Below are 23,818 nucleotides of genomic sequence, written 5' to 3'. Positions count from 1 at the left end.
GTAATGTATCTGACACATAGTCTGTTATACGTATTTTCGCTCAGAGATGACTCACATGGCATTGTCATGCAAACAAAGTTACATTATTCAGAATAAACTTATTTTCACACCGATCTTTATACATTTTAAATTATAGCTGCACCTTCTCATGTTTTCTAAAATTCAAAATGGCTCCAGATAAATTCTTGGATTTCTTTGACAGATATAAAAATGTAAATTTTGGACCCTAATTACAGTATAGAAAATCCAATGCTACTGTACTATACTTGGTCACACCCTCTATGAATATTCTTAAGTCTGTATCAAATTATTATGTTGCAGCTTCAAATACAGGGGTATAGAACTTTATACCTCGCTTCCTCCCACAATCCAAAGACATGCAGGTTAGGCTAATTAGATAGGCTAAACTGCCCATAGGTATGAGTGTATGAGTGAATGCTGCCTGTGCCCGGCAATGGATTGGTGAACTGTCCAGGGGTTATTCCTCCCTTTCACCAAATGCATGATGGGGTAATCTCCACCACCCTCTCCCACCCTGGCCAGGAATAAACCGGTTAGATAATGGGTGGATGGGTGTTAAGATCAAGGAGTGGAGTATCTGGCGGGTGTTATAAAATCTGTGGCGCTGCCATGTTATTGTACACCAGCACCCTGTGAGTGGGCTCTGTGCTGCTCAGCTCCAGGACTTCCAGTTGGACCAGACATTCTGCACTCTTGGGGGCACAGGAAGGAAGAAGGAGTGAACCACATCGTGTCTCGTTCCCTGTAGACACAAAACACACAAGGCGTCTTAGCCTTGCACATGCAAACACACATACAACATCTTCTCCTTGTGACCATCCACACACCGGAACAGTGCCTTAACAGGATAAGCCACTCAGGCAGCCACTTTGGTAAAAGTGTTTCACAGTACTGCAACAAGGACTTGAGTTTAAATCAGTCCAAACACACTCTACAGCAGACTAGCATGCTAACAGAAATGCATTAATGTAGATCACTGTTACTGTAGATTTCTATGGCTTCCATAGAGTCAGAGGTCCAATCCAATGTCTGGATCCAATCACCATTTTTCCTTAAATTTAACTCAATTACGTGCAAGAGTTCAATTTTCTGCTGAAGAAACACAGTCTGGCAAGTTTATCAATTACTGAAATTAGTTGACCAACTGGATAAACCTGTATTTTCGATATGAAAGTAGTCTAGAGGGTAAATTTAAGTGAGTCTTGTTTTGAGTAGAGAAGCTGAGCATACCTGGTAAACTTCTGTCCCTTCCTCTTTTGGAACTCGGCCTCGTTCACAGTCCACACGGCACCCTTTGCCCCCTCCACGCGCACAAAGCACTTGTGCAGGCTCAGATTATGCCGCACAGCATTCTTGCAGGGGAGACACAGAGGAGGTCATGAGGGCACTGAATTAGCTGTGTTTTGATGCTGGTGCAGTAGGGAGTTTACAAGTCTTTTCCAGATGTAGTGTGTAATGGACTGTGTAAAAATTCAGTGCACTGTGGGGTGCAGTGATAAACAGCCGTTTACTCAGAGAAGGATTAGAGTTTCTTCAGTGGTTAACTCCTGTAGTCCTTCCATCCTCACTGCTTACTAATGACAGGAGGTTCCAGTTGGTGACAAGAGTTTTTGGTGGTATATTACCATTTATGAATATTCATGAGGAGAAGTGCCCACAGGCAGAACACAAACAACCACAGAATTATACTTGATCTGACTCTTGGTGTCAAGTATTAATACAATGCATTAAATTAGAAATTCACTAGGGGGGACAGAATGTTCAGTATTAAGAATATGGAGCTGTTCGGTGAGTCTTGAATATGGAGCATAGCACACCCAATGAGTGAATAACAGGAAGGGACACAGGTCAACACTCATACCTTCCAGGTGGCTGTGTTGTGCCGAAAGTAGAAGAACATTTTGGTGAACCAGTGATAGATCTCACTTAGGGTCAGCTGCTTATCTGGGGACTCCAGAATCGCCTGCACAGAAATATGAGCAGCTACAACCACAGATAGTCTATATGCAAAGCAGATAGATGTGCTCCTTGAAACTGGCTTCAGGGCTGAGCCTGAACCTGGTCTCAAAGCAAATACAGTCTTTAATGCAAATACATTAGTCAAACAGGTATTTCTGCACGGGTGACTAGTGTTACATACCCATCTGATCAGATCAGCGTAGGTGTATGGTGGTCTGATGTTGTTGTACTTGTAACAGTCAATGCTGGGGATGAATCCTGTTGACCATAACAGTTATGAAATATGGATATGAGTTTTGTAATGCACTTGTTGTAAGTCGCTCTGGATAAGAGCGTCTGCTAAGAATCTATAATGTAATGTAATGTAATATGAATATGAACATGATGCCATGTACAGTATGCACAGCCTTGGGCTGCAGTATATCCATCAAATATCACAACACCAATGGTCATGATGGGTGGCTCATACTGTATATGTGCCTGTACCTACAGCTGGAATAGAGCATACAACAGTGAAAATAAGAATCCACCAACACTATGGCACATTCAATGGAACAATGTAAAAGTTTCACACAGTCACAGTTCAAGCAAAAATAAAACTTTTGTGGAGATCAAGGAGTGTAATGAAAATAGGCTGAAGCTAATGATGTGTGAAAGGGTACAAGGAGGATAGAGCAGCGGGTTTATCTGAGGGGGGTAGGGTGTACCTGACAGGGGCCAGGGTGTAGCTTAGAACAGGGGTGCACGACATGGGTCGGTCCATTTCAGGATTTTGTACTAGTTTGTTAGTTAATTATTTAATTAGCTCAATCATACCTTGATCTGACATTTATAAACACCGGCTACAGTCCCAGACAGCAAGTGTATCCTAAATATTTTACTTTGCTCAAGTACAGGAGTGAACCAGTGTTAGTTTATAGAACTGTCAGAAAAAACAAAAACTAAAAGCAACTAGTTGATACAAAAAACAGCATGTAGACTGTCCCTCTAGGACCATAATTGTGCACCCCTGTCTTAGAGGGTGTGGTAGGAGGGGGCAGATTGTACCTGGGAGGGTGTGGTGGACAGGGATGTGCCAGTACCCCTGTGGGAGTGGCTCACCCTCCTTGCCGTGGGTCCTGTGGGGGGGTGTGTGGTCCTTGACACGGGACAGAGGAGGTCGCGCCCGCAAACTTTCCTCCCTGTCCCGCCCCTCCTTCTGAGTACCAGAGAGCTGTGAAAGAAGGGAACCGCACAGTCACATGGGTCACTGTCAGTTTTCTGTACCAATCGGAGGGATAAACCCAAAATAAAGCAGGCCCCATGTTTTTCTTTTCATTCTTTTTTCTGTTTTCTGTTAGTTTGGCAATCACGCCCAGTTGTCCAGTGTCTGCGTCTTCAATACATTACTATTGTTTTTATTCCAATTATATAAACATTATACAGCCATCATGAATGCCTGTTCCCACTACAGTGGGAAAGGGCAATAATATTTACACTTTCCATATTCAGTGATAGAAGAACATATAAACACACATGCATATACACACACATGCACAAGCACACACACACACACACACACACACACAGGCTTGATCACATTAGGAATGTGGTATAGAGAAATGGGAAGCTTACAGAGTAGATAGATCTGGGCTCAGGCAGGTGCAGATGGAGTTGCATGGCCAGGAGTCTCTGTTTCTCCACAGTGAGCTAAAACCAACACGACAGCTGCAGTAAATGAATGGACTATAATGTCCAAACTATCCTCAGTCCACTGCACCCCTTACTCGCACAGCCGGAGAGAGGATCCAACACGGCTCCGCCTCCATTCCAAACCAGAACCAATCACAGGCCACTTCCAGCCAAGCCTTTATCAGGCCAACAAGACGCAATGCCTTTTTCAACATTGCCATAATGAAGTTTACACATGATAGTTTTCCTAGTCAATAAAGTCATTTTTTACTCAATTTTAGTCAATTTCTTTCCAGGAGAGGTTGAAATTCATATATACAGTTTGACCATCTTTTTAAAGCATCGTGCTAGAGTTGTGAAGCAGTGCTGGGGTGCTATTAGTTCTTTAGAAGTGAGACAGGCCTGAGGGGCCCTACCCTTATGTTCCAGTGACAAACCTGATTCTCCAGGTGCTGCACCATGTCTCTCTGCATCCGCCACTGGGAGGCGCTGTGGTCACTGAGCCTGTGCTCTACACACAGGTGTCTGTGGAATAACCAGAACAGCTGTCTTTAAAAATGGAGAGCAACTGCCATGAGAAACAGAGAGAAACGACCTTCAGAAATGGAGAAAGGCTATAGCAATGTGATGTGCTGATATGGAATCTTTTTCTTTGCTGATGTAATATTTTTCCATCCTATTTTCCTTTGATTAAATGTTCATTTTCTTCTTTGCGTATGCAGTTTGGCAAGTGCATTGGTGATCAGAATTAATTAACCAAGCCATGTTTGTGAACAATAGAAGGAACACTTCCGTTTCATGGTGAGGGCAACTTTAGGATAAATGCTGGCTGAATTCAGGAGCTGACTTACTGTAGGAAACTGGGGTATTCCTTGAAAACTTCCTTACAGCCCGGCCACCTGCACTGCCCCTTCACAAACAGCACAGTGCTGCCCTCTGCAGGTGGGGCAGCTGGGCTAGGGGAGAGAGGAATGGCAGTCTCACAATGAACAGTGTGGAGATATACACTGTGCATTGTGCACTCCAGCATTAAAACATGTATAGGCTTATATGATGCAACAACACAGAGAAGCCCTGTGCGTTTGAAGTTGGAAATCTGTTCATCTACATCAGGGGTGTCCAATTTGAGGCCTGGAGAGCTGCAGCTAAAATGCAGGCACACCTTGTCCTCAAGGCCTTAATTGGCAATTGGCTGCTTATTGAAAGGAAACCATAAATACCTTCAGACACTGTGGCCCTCCAGGACTGGAGTAGGACCCCCCTGATCTGCATGACTGCTTTATAAAATGCTGCACTGAGATGAGAAACAGCACCCACCCCTGGAGGGTATTTGAAACTGCAACTGGCCACAACAGCATCTCCAGGTGCTGCTTCTTCCTCATGCGCTGCTCACCTGTCACTCTGCCCAGAGTGGGAGGAGCCCTGCTTCAGGCCAGAGCTCCTGGGCCATGGGGTGTGGCCTGTGTCCTGGGAGGTGAGGCTGGCTGCCTGGGGTGAGGTCCCTCTTATGCACCCACCAAACTCTACCTTACACGCTGCCATGGAGGCGGGGTCAGAGGCAGGGCTTGAGCTCAGATCTGACCATGACAAACCAGAGAATGTAAGCAATAATAATAATAATAATAATAATAATAATAATAATAATAATAATAATAATTCAGCAGAGACTGAAGGCAGTCTTTACATTGACAAAAGAACAAGGGTTTACTTGAACTATAAGCCACAAATCCAACACCATTATAATAGACAGATAGAGACATAAACACTAGCTCACACACACACACACACACACACACACAGTTTGAGCGTACCCTGGATCTGGGTCTGTGTCGCTCGGCGGAGGACAGATGGTCTGTGCTGGCTCAACTGTTTGTTCATCTCTTTGGTTCCGCACTGAAAACAATGACATTACTGGCTCAGCCACATTGTCCTGGTCATTCACCAGTTGTGGGTCACCCCATGAACAGGAGTTCCAGAACCTTCTGAGCCTACAGGCTGCTATTAACCTGTGCACGTACTCTGGCCAACCCTTTATTAAATATGTGGGCCAGTGCAAGTACAAACATCTAAAATGATCAAAACAAAATTGCATGCACACAGTAACCAGCACAGTGCAACCAATTGGCACAAATTCTAGCTTTGAAGCCTGTATATAAACAGGCTACTGCAACAGAGAAAGCACTCACCTCTCAGTCCACCATTCTCCTCAGTCCACATCTATTAAAATGAAGTCTCATGCAGAACAGTTCTTGTAAATATTCAGCTGTATGTTCTAAGTATTTAGATTTGTACTTTAATACATAATGTCTGGGGCAAACAGAAGGTTATTCAGTACTCCAGAGGAGAAATGCTGTCACAGTAAGGTAGACTTCTGTGTTGTGCAAAATTCATATTGTTATTACAATAGTTGTTCTGTATAGGGTGCTGCCTCACCACACAATGTAACTGTTTTTTTTCCAGTAGAGGGTACTGTCTCACTACAGAGAGATGTGCATTTCATTGACAAATGTTAGTCTGTGAGCACTGACAAATAACACAAATTATGTAATGCATTTATTATGTTATGTAATAATTATGTAGTGCAGTGGGTAGCACTGTAAGAAGGTTGTGGATTCGAATCTCAGGGGCCTCTTGGGGCCTTTCTGTGTGGAGTTTCTGTGTGGGGCCATGTTCTCCCTGTGTCCGCATGGGTTTCCTCCGGGTACTCCAGTTTCCTCCCACAGTCCAAAGATATGCAGGTAGGCTGATTGGAGACACTAAATTGGCCCTAGGTATGAGTGTGTGAGTGAATGGAAAGCGAATGGTGTGTGTGCCCTGCGATAGATTGGCGGCCTGTCCAGGGTGTATTCCTGCCTCTCATCCAATGCACGCTGGGATAGGCTCCAGCACCCCCTGCAACCCTGACCAGGATAAGCGGGTATAGATAATGGATGGATGGATTTATTTTCACCACAATACTGATTCCTTACCTGTTGCAGAAGAATCACCTGGAGTTGGGATGTGCTGATAAACGATCCTCTGGGTCCAAGAAGGAAAGGGAAAGACACCTGTGAAAGAGAGAAGGGAAAGTCACCTGTGAACAGTGAGGTGGGAAAGTCACCTGTGAACAGTGAGGTGGGAAAGTCACCTGTGAACAGTGAGGTGGGAAAGACACCTGTGAACAGTGAGGTGGGAAAGTCACCTGTGAACAGTGAGGTGGGAAAGTCACCTGTGAACAGTGAGGTGAGAAAATCACAAGTGAGATGAGAGGCAACAATATAGATAGAGGATGCAGTCTTGTTTACTCATGCGTTATTAAACACTACCGGGGTGAATGGCTTCCAGGCGCAGTACGCTGATTGACATACAATATTGCCTGTGTGTCAGTGTTGAGTGTGTGTTAGTGCTGATTGTCTGTCAGTGCTCAATATGTCAATGCTGAGTGTGCTAGTGCTGAGTCTATGTCAGTGCTGTTTGTGTAAGTGCATAGTGTGTGCCAATGTTCAGTGTGTGTCAGTGCTGTTTGTGTAAGTGCATAGTGTGTGCCAATGTTCAGTGTGTGTCAATGCTGAGTGTGCTAGTGCTGAGTCTGTGTCAGTGCTGTTTGTGTAAGTGCATAGTGTGTGCCAACGTTCATTGTGTGTCAGTGCTGTGCGTGTAAGTGCATAGTGTGTGTTAATGTTCAGTGTGTGTCAGTGCTGTGTGTGTAAGTGCATATTGTGTGTCAACGTTCATTGTGTGTCAGTGCTGTGCGTGTAAGTGCATAGTGTGTGTCAATGTTCAGTGTGTGTCAGTGCTGTGTGTGTAAGGGCATAGTGTGTCACTGCTGAGTATGTGTCAGTGCTGGGTGTATATTATGTGCTAACTGTGGCACACTGAGAAGCATTGTGCCTGGAAATCCAGAGGATACCAAACTTGTTCCAAACCCACACTGCCCCACCGTACCTGGGTGGTATCAGTCTGGGCTGGAAGCTGAGAGGATCCGCACCCTTCCTGCCAACAAAAATTCCCAGCATGCTCCACCTGATCTTCCTCCTCTTCCTGCTGCTGCTTGCGTCCCCTGCTGGAGTCTGCACTGCCCTGCTGCTCCCCCTCGGTCCGTGGCATCCTTGGCACAACATATCACATTTTACATGGACCCATTTTCCACTCTTATCCAGAGCCACTTTCAGTACAGCTAGAAGAACAGTGCCAGGACTAGAAGACCAGTGGCATATGTAGAGAAGTGAGTCACAGAGAAATCTGAAACAATTGAATAAGCCAGACAATCAATGATAAATACACATAATCGATAATGGTACACTATATGATCAAACTAATCTGGACACGCCTTGGTCTGAGGCTGTTTTTCATGGTTTGGTCTAAGCCTCCTAGTTCCAGTGAAGGCAAATCTTAAAGCTCCAGCATACAATCACATTATAGATGATTCTGTGCTCTGCTGATCGTTGTCATAGAAATGATGGGTTTATAACTCCGTAGAGATAAACTCCGGCGACTTTGGATAAACTCTGAAAAGACTACAGAATGGGACTAGAGGAAGCACTGGAATTACTGATGAGTGACTTCTTCATGAACCTGGCATGCAAGTTGCATGACAATTACATGAAGTCAATGACAGAAGCAGCAGCTGCCAAAACACAGTACATATGTAAAAGCTCAATCGAAATAGCGGGAGCAAGGGATAAGGGGGAAGCGAGCGGAATTCATTATGACTGAAGAAATACAGTTTTAAAACTATTGCACTTATTTTTAATATGAATTTCTTGAACTACTTTCTCCATTTTGTATTTTTCTTGTTTTGCACATTGTAGCACTTTTCTCATTGTGCCTGTAATACACCTTGACACATTTGCCCTTACCTATAAAACAAAATATAATATCTGAAATGTTGAAATTGATACAGTTGGGTCCTTTATTTCAAGAAAATGTTTTTGCAACATAATGTTTCATAATCTTTATGAAATTAGGCCACTGTGGGTGCTGAAACTGATGCTGTAATGCTGGATGAGCCTGATGCCACTGGGTGTCCAGCTTGGTGGTTTAAGATTTCTACTGTTAAACAAACTGTTGCTTTGTAATGCGATGCCAAGCTGATTTGAGTCAAGGCTATGCATGCTGCATGCACACTATCACAGCAATCTTATAGCGTATAATATGCTATATAGGCTACTGTTTGTCAGCTCCACAAGTGTGTTCTCCTTGGAGGCATTTTTTGAGCAATTTTGGGCAGAGTGCTTCCTTGCTGATGAGAACTTGTTTAATGGGAAAGATAGAAGAGCGCGTACAGGCTTGGGCTTGAGAGATAGAAGAACACAGGCTCGGCCCCCGAAGGTGCACTTCACTGTGCTTGCGGTCACGTGCAGGTACATTCCAAGCCTGTGGTTTCAGGTGCGCGGGGCCTGCGCTCTGAGCTGGGGTCTGCGCTTCACTTCCCCGAAACCAAGGGGATGCCTTATCACTGAGGTTCCCAAGCTTTACCAGCCCACGACCCACTTAACGAACAAGCACTCTGTTTGTGACGTGCTTAAATGTGCAAATCGAATGTTTACAATTTGTCTAACCAGCTGTATGTGTCAATACAGAAACTAGTGAGGTGTCTATATAGTAGTTTTAATTTTACTGTTATGACTGTGTATAGGCTCTTTAGTCTTCTACCGCTGACCTTCTGGACAGGCTTCATTCAGAAATATTATATATGGTAACAGACCAGAATAAAATATTTATTATGCACACAACACACACACAAACACACACACACACACATGTGCACCCTTTGCAAAACCTGCAGAACACAAAGCAACCAGGAAACAGGAATTCAGTAGAAAAGTACAGAATCTGTGGCTTTTTTTTTTGTCTTGACATTTTGATGTGAAAAACAACCCTTTCCTCTACTTGAAAAGTCTTTAGTTTTCACAAAACAGGGCAACAGTTTTCAGTGTAGCATGTTTGAGGATCAGTTGAAATTAATGAAGAAAATCAGAAATGCAAACATAAGTGCTGTGACACACCATAATATTTCCACATGTAACCACTGTGACCCATACAGGTTTCGCAGAATGCATAGCTAAATCAAAGCCGTTACATTAAGTGCTGAGGCTAACAAAGCTTTGGTACCAAATCAGGGAATTGCAAGAAGCAAGACTGAGTCAAACTGATATTTCAATTCAAATATGAACGAAACTCCATAGTCAGCTCATTGCAAAATAATGGGTTTAAAAACTTAAAAGCTTTGGAATGCCATCTCATTTTAAGAAAAATCCTTGAGTGGGAAGTTTGGTTCCAAATCAATATTCCTGTTGCTGATACAGTTTAGTTTGATGTGAACAATAGTGAGAAGTGATTTAAAAGTTTACTTTGCTTTCTTTAATTAAATGTGTGCTTTTTAAACTTATGTTTGTTGTGGTAATGTATGTCAAATATAGCTTTACATATTTTCATAAGTTTTAATTTAAATGCTTTTTCAGTTGTCATATTCTACAATTCTACATTTTCCAATTTTCTCAGCATGAGATTTTGCACTGTAGTATAATTCCTTCTCCAACATCATAATCAAAGACTTAGCAATGAACTATGGGAACTCGAACAATGGGAAAAACAGAAGTGGCAGTGAATACAAATTTTTGAGATTATGTTTTAAAAATATTAATGTCATGCTGACACACCAAACTGCTTGATTAATGAAGACAAGCACGTGCACATCCATTGCTGCGAAGTATCTGGACACATTTTTGTTGTTTGGCTCAAAGATCCAGCACATTGGATTTGAAATTAAACAAAGAATATCAGGTTAAAGGGCAGACGATCAGCTTTAATGTGAGGGTATTTACGTCTATATCAGGAGATCTGTGTAGTATTTACAGACCTTTTATACATAGCACCCCCATTTTATGGGACCAAAAGTAATTGGACAAATTAACATAATCTTAAATAAAGTCATCGTATTTAGCATTTGGTCGCTAATCCTTTGCATTCAATAGGCCTCATTCGTACGATCAAATTTGATTGTTAATTGTGCTTACAAACATTTCCACGAACATTCCAGCATTCATAATTTTTTTTTATTATCTGAATTTGTTCTTTGGAAAAATCTAAATCTGCATGTGTTTCGAAACATGCGTAAAGGCATACACAAAATATGTTTATATTTAGAATGTGGTATTCATTTTAAATAGTTACAGACCTCATGTTAACCACCAGTTAATCAATACAATTATATGAATGTAATAATGTATTCATATTGAATATGGTATTCCATGATTCAATGATGATCTTTCTGAATAACCTTTAATTTGTCACTAGCTTTTGATTTCTATTTCAGTTTAGCCTTATTTTGTTTTAAGAGCAGGTTAGGAAGGTTTAGTTTAGTTTTTACAAAAGGAAAAAGGTTACAATGTTTTTACCCCACACTGTTTTTGTCTCATGGTAATAACCTTGTTGGGAATGTGTGTAATTAATTTTGTTTACTGATAAAAGGGAATTATGATGATAATAAAGACCCACAAATGTACATATTACTTGGCTAATTATGCGGATGGTGATGAATGGCTGATGTCTGCGCACATGCCTTTTATGAGTTTGCTAGGGTGTTTCCTTATGCAAATCATCATGAACAGGCTCATGCTGCAGTGTTATGCAATGTTATTCTATGTAGGTCCACTGAGTACTATGCCGCACAGTAACACACATACAGTGATGCTATTAGGCTCGGCAGTTCTGATGTGATTAACGTACAGGCAGACACGTTAGCACAATTAGCCCACGCTATTTGCCCTGTAAAATACTACTAATCACTAAGACTACTGCAGTCAGTTAAATCAGTTTACTGCATGGTTGCTTTAGCAGTGTGTTTGGGGTAATTTTCCTGCTGCAAGCTGAAGCATCATCTCGTGAGTTTTGAGGCAATTGTTTGGATCTGAGCAATCAAGATGTTTCTGTACACTTCAGAATTCATCCTGTTGCTACTGTCAGCAATCACATCATCAAAGAAGACAAGTCAGTCGGTTTCAGTGGCAGCCATTCATACGCAAGCTATAACACTACCTCTACCATGTTTCACAGCTGGGGGGGGGGGGTGCTTCGGATCATGAGCAGTTCCATTCTTTCTCCACACTTTCCTGTTTCCATTACAATATCACAACAGGTTCATACACTCATCTGTCCGTAAGACATTGTTCCAGGACTTTTTAGCAAACTCTAACTTGGCCATTCTGTACTTGAGGCTTACTAGTGGTTTGCATCTTGCAGAGAACTCTCTGATATGCAGGTGTAGTCTTTTATAGTAGTCTGTGACACATCTGTGCCTACATCCTGAAGAGTTTTAGTGTATACTGTAGGATGTCCATATACATTTGTTTAAAGCTCTCAATTTCTTCCCCCACTCTAAAATGACATTTGAAAATATAATCCACCCAACCAACAAAATGTCACTCTTGTCTTTTTTTCTTCAAAAGCCTGGCACAAAAAGTTACGGAGGAAATGTTTTTTTTGCAAGCAATTTGGTTTTTGTGGGTATACTGATTGTGTGCGTTCTGAAAAGGAATTTGGGTCAGTGAGTGAGTGAGTGTGTGTGTGTGTGTGTGTGAGAGAGAGAGAGAGAGCAAGTGCAAGATCATTTGAATATAATTTACATTTTGTTAGGCTCCTCATGCAAGCCAGTATTATAAAATATATATAATAGGCAAAGAAATACAATAAAAAGTCACATATCCAGATATACTGTATATTGTATAAATGATAAATTATTTATAGATATATTCAATAATATATACACTGTCACAAACATGCAGATGTGCATACATGCATGCTCTCTCTCTCTCTCTCTCTCCCCAATTCTCCAATGAGGGCTGTATAAGCTGACATTATTTTTCATGTGCTGTGTGAATGTATAGCAAAAAAATATGCAGTATAAATGTGAATGCTCATAGTGAATCTGCAGCATCAATGTACAGTGTAGTTTTTCAGTTATGAAGTGAAATGACAATGTACAATATGATCACAAATGTAATATATTTGCATATAGTATACTACTACTATCACTTCTAGTACTATTACTACTACTACTACTAACATTAACAATAATAATACTAATCATCATCATCATCATTGTCATCATCATAATAATCTTCATCAATATATATATACTACAATATTCAGATGAATGTCTTGCCCAGCATTCCATAGACATTAGGGATGTATCTAACTGTCTGATATCCACATACTGTAGCTTTGACAGCGACTATGCCACAAAAGCAGAAACTCCTGGTCTGGCATACATAGCCAAATATTGCTTTTAACACTAATTTCAGAACAACAGTGTGGATATCATAATATTAGTCATGCATACAGTTCCACATCTGCAATATCGTACCGGGGAAATCCGTGTCTGGAAAATGTTGAAAAACAATTCTTCGTTGACCATAGTGGCACTGATAGCTGTTTACTGACATCCTCAGTATTAACCATTAGTGATGATCTAGACAAAAACTCACTGTTACTATTTAGGCTAAGCCAGCAGCATCTCAGCTTGTTTTGGAAAATATAAGAGAAAAAAATGCTTAAGATTGGACGGGTCTCTTAGAATGATATAGTATGACTAATTCTCAACCTACATTTTCTATTTTAAGTCATGGAGATCACCCACAAGGGGCCATACAGTTTGAAAGTCGCTTTGTTGTTTAAAAAAACCGTTGGTTGTTTCTTTGAATAGTGCCTTTATAAAAAAATGAGAAGATATTAAATAGATAATGTGCTTAACTTAAATTAAACCATTTGTAAATGCTCTTTGGCAACTGAAGTGAGGCTTCAGCCTTCAAAACTAAAGCCACCACTTACAAAATATAAATTTTTTTTGGTCCTATTACAGGGCTGTTCTTTATCTTGGAACTTAAAAAAAAAAATTACAACAAAATAAAAATTTTCAGCCTTGGTCCCATATAGGTTCCAAACAGTTTAAAAGATAATTCAAGGCCTCATTCAATAAATATACCTTCTCGAGCAGTCTTCAACATATTCATGTTCAACTATGCATAAGAAATATAAGCATGCATTCCTATACAGTAAGTACGCTTATAAAAACATATTAAAGTATGTTTGTGTCAGTGACTGCCAAGTACATAATGTACAATCAACACAGAGAAATAACAAAAAACTTTCATAAGTCATATAAGCCATAATACCTTATTATTTTGAATATTATTTTTCTTTAGTTCTGCTTCTGTTGTTACAATGCTCACATATTTTATTCTGAGTATTTTACTAAAAACATATACAGATGTGTTCAAACAGCAACCTTTGTGAAAGTGAGTGTTTTCAATGCTGGAATACTAAGCTAACCCAGCTAACAATGTTTTGTTCCCAGAACGTTCCAAGAATGTTAGAGTTAACATTCCAAAATTTTATATGGTTTCTTGGGTGTCCCTTAGAGATTAGTATTAAGCGAAAATGATTGTTGGAGGAGTGATAATAGTATACAGCACTGTATCAATTAAAAATAATATGAATTTTCAGCAGAGACCTTGTGTTGCAGTCTGCAGGGTGGCCAACCCCCCAGCCAAGAAATTAAATAGCTTTCAATCAGTCACTGTTAAGGATGGGTGCAGTTCTGCCTAGTGGGCAGCTTTTACAGAGTGTCTGTAAGAGGAAAATGTTTTGCTTCCTCATACCTATTTCCAGAGAAGGTGAATACCTGCTAATAGAGACATCAAAAAGAAATGATTTTACAGAGAAGCTCTGCCATTTAGAGTGAAACTGCAGCACTGGTGGGACCAGCTGTACCTCCATCCTTTCATGTAAACAGCTTCCTATCACTTTAACCTTTCACCACACATTATGTAGTGTGCTGTCTTTGTTGAAAACACGGGGGAGCTGCAGCAACGACCCTCATTACTATAGAAACGGAATTCAAAAGGAAAGAGATTGACGTATCAAAATATTCAATAAACTTAATTCCTCAAGTAAGTTTAATAATTCAAGAGTACATTTTTCCAGAGTGGCCATCACCCCTTCATATTGAGGTTATTCAACACAAAGTGCAATGTTGTATAGCTACTCAAACACGACTAAACAAACTGTGAGCGCTGATGATCCATTGATAGGTAAAGGTGATTTACTAAGAATAGTGTGTTGGTGGAGCCGCACACTTTTTGCTGAGACTGCTGGAGAATGTCATGTGAGGACACCAGTAGCAGGTAAGGTGCAAGTACTGTAAGGCCCACAAATTTCTGTTTAAACTGATTCTCATCTAGGAGAGGTAAGTCCCATTTAAGGCCAATCACACTAAAACATGTAAAATATATAGCTTACAAATAAATTATTGACAAATAATTGTTTCAGTTATTGTCTGCCCTGAGCTAATGCTATTGAATTATCTCACGTTATGTTGTCATGGCAGCAATATTTATTTAGAATTTTTTTTCTTCAAAAAGAACTTAAACTCTCTGCAGTATTTTTTCATATATAATGCATAAAGACACTTCTTCCCTAATAAAAAAAAACTCAAAATAAACCCCCAGAAATTCCCTGATTTGTAAGATGTCTCTCCAATACCACTAGAAGGGGTGACCGTAATAAAATTTTCAATGAAAATTCATCCATTTCTTCCCAGTCCTGTGTCAAATGACCCATCGACATCCTTCCCATGACCCCCCAGCAGGGGTCTACTCCCAGTTTTGGAGCCCTCTTTATAAAAGAGAGAGAGAGAAGGATAGTCTGATAGTCTGCCTTCCTTTCTATCTATTTTTTCAGAAAGGAGAGAGGGTAACAGAGAGAAGAGAAGGATAGAGAGGGGACCATGGCTGGGATGAAACCTCCACCTGCATGGGGCGAATCAAATATGACCCAGAGCCAGCTATTCCACAGACTGTGGCATACTTCCCACTAGAGAACCCCACTTTTAAAAAATTGCCCAGAAGAACACAAATTCACTCCGGTTAAAACCTTCAGTCCTCAAAAGGAGGGGTTTTGGCCTCAAAGTCACTTCCTGTATGTGTGTGTGTATGTGTGTGCGAAATAGCAGGGGCACACACATTTGACTGAAAGGGCCGAGGACACATGTTACACACAACATGCCAACGTCAGTACAGAGCACATGCAGAATGTGATCATCTGAAAGAGGATGCGGCATCATGGCTCCCACAATGTCTGGCATGTGGGAGAGCCATCTGACTCACTGCTTCCATAATGAACACCCCATACAGCTCTCTGCTTTCAGAACACGCACACACTCGCACACACACGCTCACACACACACACATACATGCACACACACACGCACACGGCCTGTTTCTATTCACACACACATGCGCGCACACACACATACACACACATACACACACACACACAAAATGTTCTCTTCCTCCAGTGGAGCTGCTCAGTGGCCAACAATAGAGAATTGTGATTGTACTGGACAGCTCCCTGGTGTGAATGTGTATAAGTGTGAAGCAGGGCGTTGCTGCAAAAGAGCATCCGTGCTCAGCGAACCTACCCTGGGTAAATAAAGGTTAAATAAAAAATAAAAAAATGAACACACACACACACAAACACACACACAGCCTGTTTCTTTCACCTTAGTGTGTGCTATCTCCATCTCCCACCCTTTCAGCTCAATCAACAGCTCTGCTTTCTTTTCAAATTTCACTGCCTCTGAAATGTATTGTACAGTTTCAGATGTTTCTACTTATGTTAATAAAACTTTGTTCATCATCATCATATTACTTCTACTAATGGTGCTATAATAATAATAATAATAATAATAATAATAATAATAATAATAATAACATTTGCATAAAATAATAACAATAATAATAATAATAATAATAATATTATTATCATCATTATTTATTGTATTAAAGGTATTACTGCATCTGCTTGCAGTAGTAGAGGTAGTACAGACGTTCTCTTTATCATCGGTTATTTAAACAATTATGTACAAATACTGTCATTTCACGTAATACATTTTATGCCTGATTTGTGAATAACATTTGCATAACAAGAATTGAAAATATTTAAACTTTTTGCTTCACACCAAACAATTTCCCTTGGTCTGTTGCTTTCCTTATATGCTCTTATATGCAAATATCTGCGACGCTGAAGAAGAGAATATTCACACCAGTCCAAACTTTTATCTTTTGTCTTTATTGTGGTTTGGCACCATTATATAGCCAACTTATGTTTCCAAAGAAATAAGCAGATTTATGTTTCGTCTTTTAATGACATAAATGGAACTGGAAATGGAACTCATCAAAACCCATTGGAAATATTTATGCATACAACAATGATGCGAAACAAAGTGCTTTGAACTGCTTTTATTCTTTCAGAGATCATACATGGTTACACCTGACTAATGCTTTACTCATTGTTGCCCAGTTGTACCAAATGACAAAATGCATTGAGAATGAAGGTCATTGAGAACTAAGTGACATAAGGATACTCCTGTTTTACTAATTTAGTCCTGCAAAGGATACCTAAGATTTATAGCTACAAAATAAGCTAGCCCATTAAAAAACAAACCCACAGGTAATGTCAATAATGACTACAACCCATAATTATATACATTTCTGTAGGCAGTAAAGCTTAGATAGCATTTATATAACTAATAATCAAACCAGATAAAACTCCAGCTTTTGAAATGATGCATCTCCTATCTCTGGCAGTTACAGAGAACTGCCCAGTTTTGTTTCGTGCTTATTTATTGCAAACACTATCTGCTTTTCCACAATATGTTCTCAATCAGCAGCACTGAGACATGCCTTTTTGGCTAATTTTAACACTGATGAGATTTTTCTTTTATTATTGGGAAATGGGACTTGTTTTTGTTTAATGCTGGTGTTGTTGCACCGGTGGTATGGAGCAGGGAGAAGATTTAATGCATCAGGCTTAGGGGGTAATTGCCTGAGAATGGGATAATTAATAATAACTGCATCTGATCCTTCTGGTTTCAGTCCCTTTGGGGTGATTGCACAGTGTGTAACACTCATGATATACTGCATGTCATATTAAAAACCAGAAACAGGCTCTCCCTTATTTAAATAGAATACTGAAATATATTGTAAATGTGTGCTATGTTTTGGAAATATAATAATACATATGTTGCACATCCAATGTATTTAGTAAAAAAAATGTATTGCAATGTGTGATAACAGGAACAATCTCTACATTGGCTCATATATTATTAAGTCTTCCTGTAGTGGTCAGGACAATGGGATCACTGTCCGTCTTCAAACACAGGCTGAAGAGCCATCTCTTCAGATGGGATTTTGGTTGCCCTCCATTCCCTACCTCATAGCACTCCCTTCTTTGATATTAATTCAGCTTATGGTATAGTTACGGTTTTAGGTTTTATTTTTCAGGGCTTATAGATGCAATTTTTGTCAATTCCAAATTTCTATTTTGGCTCTGGGTTAGCGTAGTTAATTAGCATTAGTGCTTTAATGATGTAACAAATATGGATGCTGGTCTGGAAATGTTACTAGCCAGGTCTGGCCTACTACACATATTACGCACATAAATCCGGCATATATTATTTCAATGTATTCCATTTCCATCTCCTATATCGTAGAGGTTCTAAAATTACAAGCAGTAATATTATTACAAAACTATGTTATAAAAATGGTAACCTCTGACAAATCAAATGGCCTGTTAGTTCATTGCAAATGTCAGCTTATTTCAGGCTGGGTTATTTGTTTCAGTGTTGCACAACGCCCACAACAATATGTGCAACTTGCAAAAACACCAAAAAAAAAAAAAAAAAAAAAAAAAAAAAAACACAAAGGAGAAGGCAGCAGCCCTGGCGAATGATGGTGCACAACCGCACAGCGACAGTAGGAGGTATGTGTGCACACACTCGCTTTATTCGGGATTCCACCTTTGTGCATTTTTCCATTTCTGGGCCCTTCTGAGATGCCCCCACAACTCTCTGCTTCGACATGAATGCACTAAAAACCCCCTATGGGCCTCAGCCTTGCTGATCTACCAGACTACTCACAAACTTTGTTTCCATTGACTTAAAATAAAAAGAATCATTTTTTCCAACACAAACACTGTTTGGTCAGTTCATTGATCAATAAATTTAAATAATGCTTGCGTTTACTTGTAAATTAAAGTTAAAGGCAAATAATGATTGAATATGTGGCAGTATGTCACAAACAGAAATGCATGTTACAAATGAGCACTCTATATTAATTCAACGACATTTAACCTGATCAAGTCTTGGACTAGTTATGCTATCCTTTTATTCAATGCAATGTGGCAAAAGATTCCTTTTCCAAGATCTTCAGATAATGATGTGATTAAGTGATTGATCAATAGCTGAAAGTCCTAAATGCTGAAAGTTTGGCCCCCTTTCCATTTAAGCACAAAATAATGAAAGAACTGAAACCATAGGATGTCAGCAATCTTCACCGATCAAGAGATTGCCTGGACTGAAAAGCAGGGAGCCTAAGGCGGGAACACTAATTTGCTTCCCTAATACGTCAAAACTGTATTATTTAATACATATAAATCAAATATATTGGCATTCTTAAATTGTCATTTTTTATGATAATGGAAAGCTGTTCTGAAAATATTCTCAGCACATTTTACAAACATATTTCACAAAATGTACCAAATACTGCTACTTTGGTTCTACATGGCATCCCCCTACAGATTTTAGCATTTCCCCATTTGAGTGTGAGATACTGCCAACACTGTACGTGCTATATAACCAGGGTTTCAGAAACAGAAATACAACCATTGTTTTTTGTCTTAGTACTTCTTTTCACAGGAACCATCAGCAGATTTTTCAAGCCCATCAAAAGTAATTATAAACACGATGAAGTTACAGAATGTTTGAGCTCTCTGTGAATACCCCCCCGCCCCCCCCCCACCCCCCCGCCATGTTTACTTACCGCATCCAGACTTTCTGTGGCAATGCAAGAGAGGTAAGTATGGACTAAACCAGCATGAATGATGCTGTGAATGAAACAACCTGCGTTCTGAGTTAGCTCACACAGGAAAATGAGTGTCAGTCTTTACCTCCTACTTCTTTCTCCTCCTTGCTCTTCACAATGCTGTAGTCAAGGCTGGAGGCTTGGATCTTTTTTTCCCTCAGAAGTGAACGTATATCTGTAACTGAGAAAACAGACTGATGTCAGCACAGCTCTCTGACATAATGAAAGAGCTGGGACCTGTGTGGCAGCTTATCATTAAAAGTACTAAATTCAATTTAAAAAAAAATATATATATATATATAACAACATTTTAAAAAATTAAAAAAACACTAAAGAAGATATTTTTTTGGCCTAAACCTACCAGAAAAAAGATAAATCAGGAATCTGTATTTTTTCAGATATATTACCAGCAATAAATGAATTATGGGAAAACTTAGATGTAGTTTCCAAAATAATATGAATGGTAATCTATTATAAGGTATATTTAATTTTATATTATATTATATGAACAATCAGCAATACCTCATTGCTGATTGTATATAAATAATCTGTATTATCACATTTATCATTGTATGAAAATAATAATTGTTAATCAGATATAAAAAATTGTTATTCCTTCATTGGCCTATAACAGTTGTTGTCTATGTTTAAGCTAAAGGCTGATTCTGTGCTTCAGAACTTGGGAACTGAATTCACAGTAAGACATTTGGTGTTGTAGTTATTGTAAAATATTTTAAGGGTCTTGATTTAAAGAAATGATGTGAACTTTACCTGCAATTTTTATTTCACATCAAACAAATATTTTAATAACCTTAAATAACAGCATTAATAGCATTAATAGATGAAATGTGTAAAATATTGAAATAACATATTTGCATTGTTGTGTCCTTGAGTTATAGGACAGGATTCACACAGCATGTCATTATCTTGCCTCAATGCAGGTGTAACTTCTTCCTTAACATGTTGATTAATAAAAATATTGTGTTTATGAAGGAAAATCCCTAAAGGTGGCTTTCATTTGTAAGTCAAAGTCGATTTAATTCGGAGAAAAGGTGATGGAAAAAACAGTTACTCCAGATTTAATTCTTGAACAGGAAAAACCAAACTGAGAGACAAAGACGCTATAAAACGGGCCCAAAGAAGATAATGTTACAAGAATTAGGATGGACTGGAAGAGGGTGAGCTACAGTAAATACAAGCGGCTCGCCAGTGCAAAATAGAGAAGTGCTTCATTTGAGAAGACATCAGTTATCGTGGCTATGTGCTGTTTGCAAAATCTCTCCAGCTTGTTCAATAAAGAAAAGAATAACACACAAACACCTCTTAAGGATGGAAAACACATCTGAATTAGGATTGGTTTGCCCTGACCAGGAAGATATGGTAGACATGGTTTTATACTCCTCATGGCTAATCACACATTACAGTAGTAAATAAGTGTCTCTGCAATTTTAAAGATTTTGGGGATACCAGGAGATATTCAGAGATTTTTTCTCAAAGTATTGTTATTCAGTTGTCAGGTTGAGGATGTCCAAAATATCCTCATTTGCGATGCTATAGACAAATGGGCACAGCGTTCTGGTCACCAGGCAGGATATAGCATTCTCAATTTTAGCTCGGCACAGGAGCCAGCAAAGGAACGTCATGTGGCTTACACCCTTACAGCTTGCCTCCGGCTTGAAAAGAAGATACAGCTCTAAAATAAGGGGATTAAATGGACAAAATGTCAGATTTGTAGGTGAGGACTGCTGGCTGAATGGAACCAACCCATGTCCTGAACTGATTAATAAATAACTGGGTGATATTTTAAAACGGTTCATTTTTAACCTTCAGAAAACACTTAGACGTAGTGATTGATTTTTTGAGAGTCTAAATCTGCTGATCTGAAACAAATGTTGATTGAATCCAAGACCCTATATTTGGATACATAGCACATATCCCAATAATAGTTTCAGGACATAGGTTACTTGCCATAACATTACTGACATAAGCCTATATGTACTACGTGAACTAGACCTGCTGTTCATGCCAATAGATGTCTGATACTTAATGAGAATTGTCTCTTATCGTATCTGTGTACTGGAGTTGACCTTCGGTATACACTTACTGTACATTGCTTTGGATAAAAGGATCTGGAAAATAATTCCAATGATGTAACTGTGTATTTTGCATTGACTTAAGCAGGGGGAAATGGCCTACCTCTATCGCACACAGGGCAAAGCTCATTTCAAAGGTAGTTTGCAATCCATCACTACTTGGGATCCTTAAAATGATTAACGCTTTTGTTCTTGTGGTGTAAATCTTCAGCTACATTAGTGGATATTTTGAAACAATCAAATAAACCACAAATATGATACTTCCAGATATAAAAAAAACAGATAAAAAAACTGAATAATGCATGGCCTCCTCTGGTTCACTCATCCTACTAATCACAGTAAACATAAACATTAAAATGCTGTGCAAGATGTTAACATATAAATAAGTTAACAAGCCATAAATCAAACCGATCCTTCTGATTGAGTCTCTGTATTGCAACTGTGCAGCAGTAAGCATGATCATACTATACACATCTTATGTGTATATATGTCTGCACCATATGAATGTTTAACCAGTTAGTATCTCCATTCATCCATAAAGATTATGACAACAAATAACACGGCTTTCACAATACAGGTCATGGATAGAAACCATGGGAACAATATGTGAGAAAATGAATTTCACTGCAAAGAGATGCACAAGAGTTATTGGTGCATAAACTGTATATTTAAAGAGATTATTATCAGCATTTAGCAAAATGAACAATGATCTCTCTTGTCTATCTGCTTGATGTGTGCTTATGTTCAATGTTCATTTTCAGTATTAATGACATTTTCATTCACTGTTAAATAGAGCTTTACTTTCAGTCAACCAGCAATCTACAGGGGACAAAACATTCTCCCATTTCTTATTTAGGCTCAGTTTCATTTTACTAGAAACCTATTTGGCAGTTGTGTTTTTAGCAGACAGATGCAAGCATCTCTGATGAAACTACATATAAACATAAATTACACGGCAAAAATTTTTTGAAGAATAAAGTTTAGTTCACCAATATCTATGATTATGTTTTATTTCAGAGCAGTTATTACAAATGATTATCTCAATTTAGCTCTGACCATTAGAGCACTGAGTAACTGTGTCTACTGCGCTATGCAAACAGCATGTTTTATGTTTAATTCAGAACTCACCTGAAGGTGTTTCGATGACAATACAGAGGCAGGAGAATGTCGATATAAATGAAGCCTGCATTTATAGAGAATGAGTTGGAAAAAACGGCAGGCCAGCAGTTTCACTTCACTTCACTTCAAAGACGATATTAGATGTGTGACTGTCTGTGTTTCCCCTGTCTCGTTGGCCATTTAAGAAGTCTTTGTTCAAAAATGTTCTAAACCAACATTTTGTCATTTAAAAGATGCACAAGAGCCTTCAGAATTTCAGTCACTAATGCGAGATGTTAATTATTATAATACCAACAGTGGTTATCCCCTCCCTCTAGGAAAGAGAGGTGGTGTGCGTTAGTTCTTATCTTACTGTTTTGTTCATGTATAGTAACTGTTCTGGAACACTACTGGAGATTTACAGGAAACAGATAATACACCATAAATTGGGATTCTTCCCCCTCACCCCTTTCACGAGGGGAGTTCTTTGGTGCAACATGACTTTGCCCCAATTAAACAAGTTTAAAAAATAAAAATAAAGGTTCCCACCAGAGATATTAGCTAGTATCAAATCAGCCATGTGATAATGAGATGGCCCTTCTTCTTAATCCATCATCATTCATATTTCACAATGAGAATACTGTCAGTAACAGACTCTGAATATGAGTAAATGAATGCGAGTGTGAGGGTGAGTATGAGTATGGGTACACAGTAATATCTTCATCCTCCAGAGTCCCTCCAGCCAGCTGCTCTTTTTTTTCACACTCCTGCAACATCGTGGTTGGGTTGTACAGCCACGGCAGCTGAGCAGCGCAGTCAATGAACTAGCCAACTGACCGTCTGTGCTGGGTAGACCCCAGGTGCCTAACTGACCACAGGTGTAAGACGTGATAAGTTGAATCCATCCCTCACTGAAGATACGGTCTCAGTTGTCACAGCAGCCCTGGGCCGGCCCAGGGGCATTACTGCCCTAAGAACAAGGCCTGGATCTGATACAAGACTTGTGAAAGCTTGGACTGTTAGGGCAGTTGTAAGCACAATCTATTTATGTGCTCTCATAAACAGTACTTATGT

General features: G+C 39.4%; 1 protein-coding gene across 3 annotated transcripts; it reads right to left on the bottom strand.

Annotated features, from left to right (window-relative positions):
- Positions 1-49: 49 nt before the first annotated feature.
- On the bottom strand, positions 50-23,018 carry LOC118210806 (forkhead box protein P3-like). Of its 3 annotated transcripts, none has more exons than XM_035387251.1 (14): positions 22,775-23,018; positions 19,639-19,734; positions 7,576-7,738; positions 6,621-6,698; positions 5,463-5,544; positions 5,045-5,228; positions 4,503-4,607; positions 4,089-4,176; positions 3,595-3,669; positions 3,028-3,193; positions 2,162-2,238; positions 1,883-1,984; positions 1,252-1,373; positions 50-763 (listed from the first exon to the last, which is right to left on the bottom strand). In XM_035387251.1, exons 3-14 carry the CDS (start codon positions 7,735-7,737, stop codon positions 634-636), a joined length of 1,371 nt encoding a protein of 456 aa, XP_035243142.1. In that variant the 5' UTR covers position 7,738; positions 19,639-19,734; positions 22,775-23,018; the 3' UTR covers positions 50-633. The 3 variants fall into 3 exon arrangements, with proteins under 3 accessions (XP_035243142.1, XP_035243143.1, XP_035243141.1); XM_035387252.1 differs by having other exon boundaries at positions 19,639-19,728; positions 22,775-22,790; XM_035387250.1 differs by lacking the exons at positions 19,639-19,734; positions 22,775-23,018 and adding an exon at positions 19,512-19,595.
- Between the last annotated feature and the right edge of the window lie 800 nt (positions 23,019-23,818).

Source organism: Anguilla anguilla, chromosome 13, assembly GCF_013347855.1.
Source record: "Anguilla anguilla isolate fAngAng1 chromosome 13, fAngAng1.pri, whole genome shotgun sequence".
In the NCBI taxonomy this organism is placed as follows: domain Eukaryota; kingdom Metazoa; phylum Chordata; class Actinopteri; order Anguilliformes; family Anguillidae; genus Anguilla; species Anguilla anguilla.
Note: the sequence above shows the minus strand (reverse complement) of the source record. Positions and strands in the feature narration are given on the sequence as shown.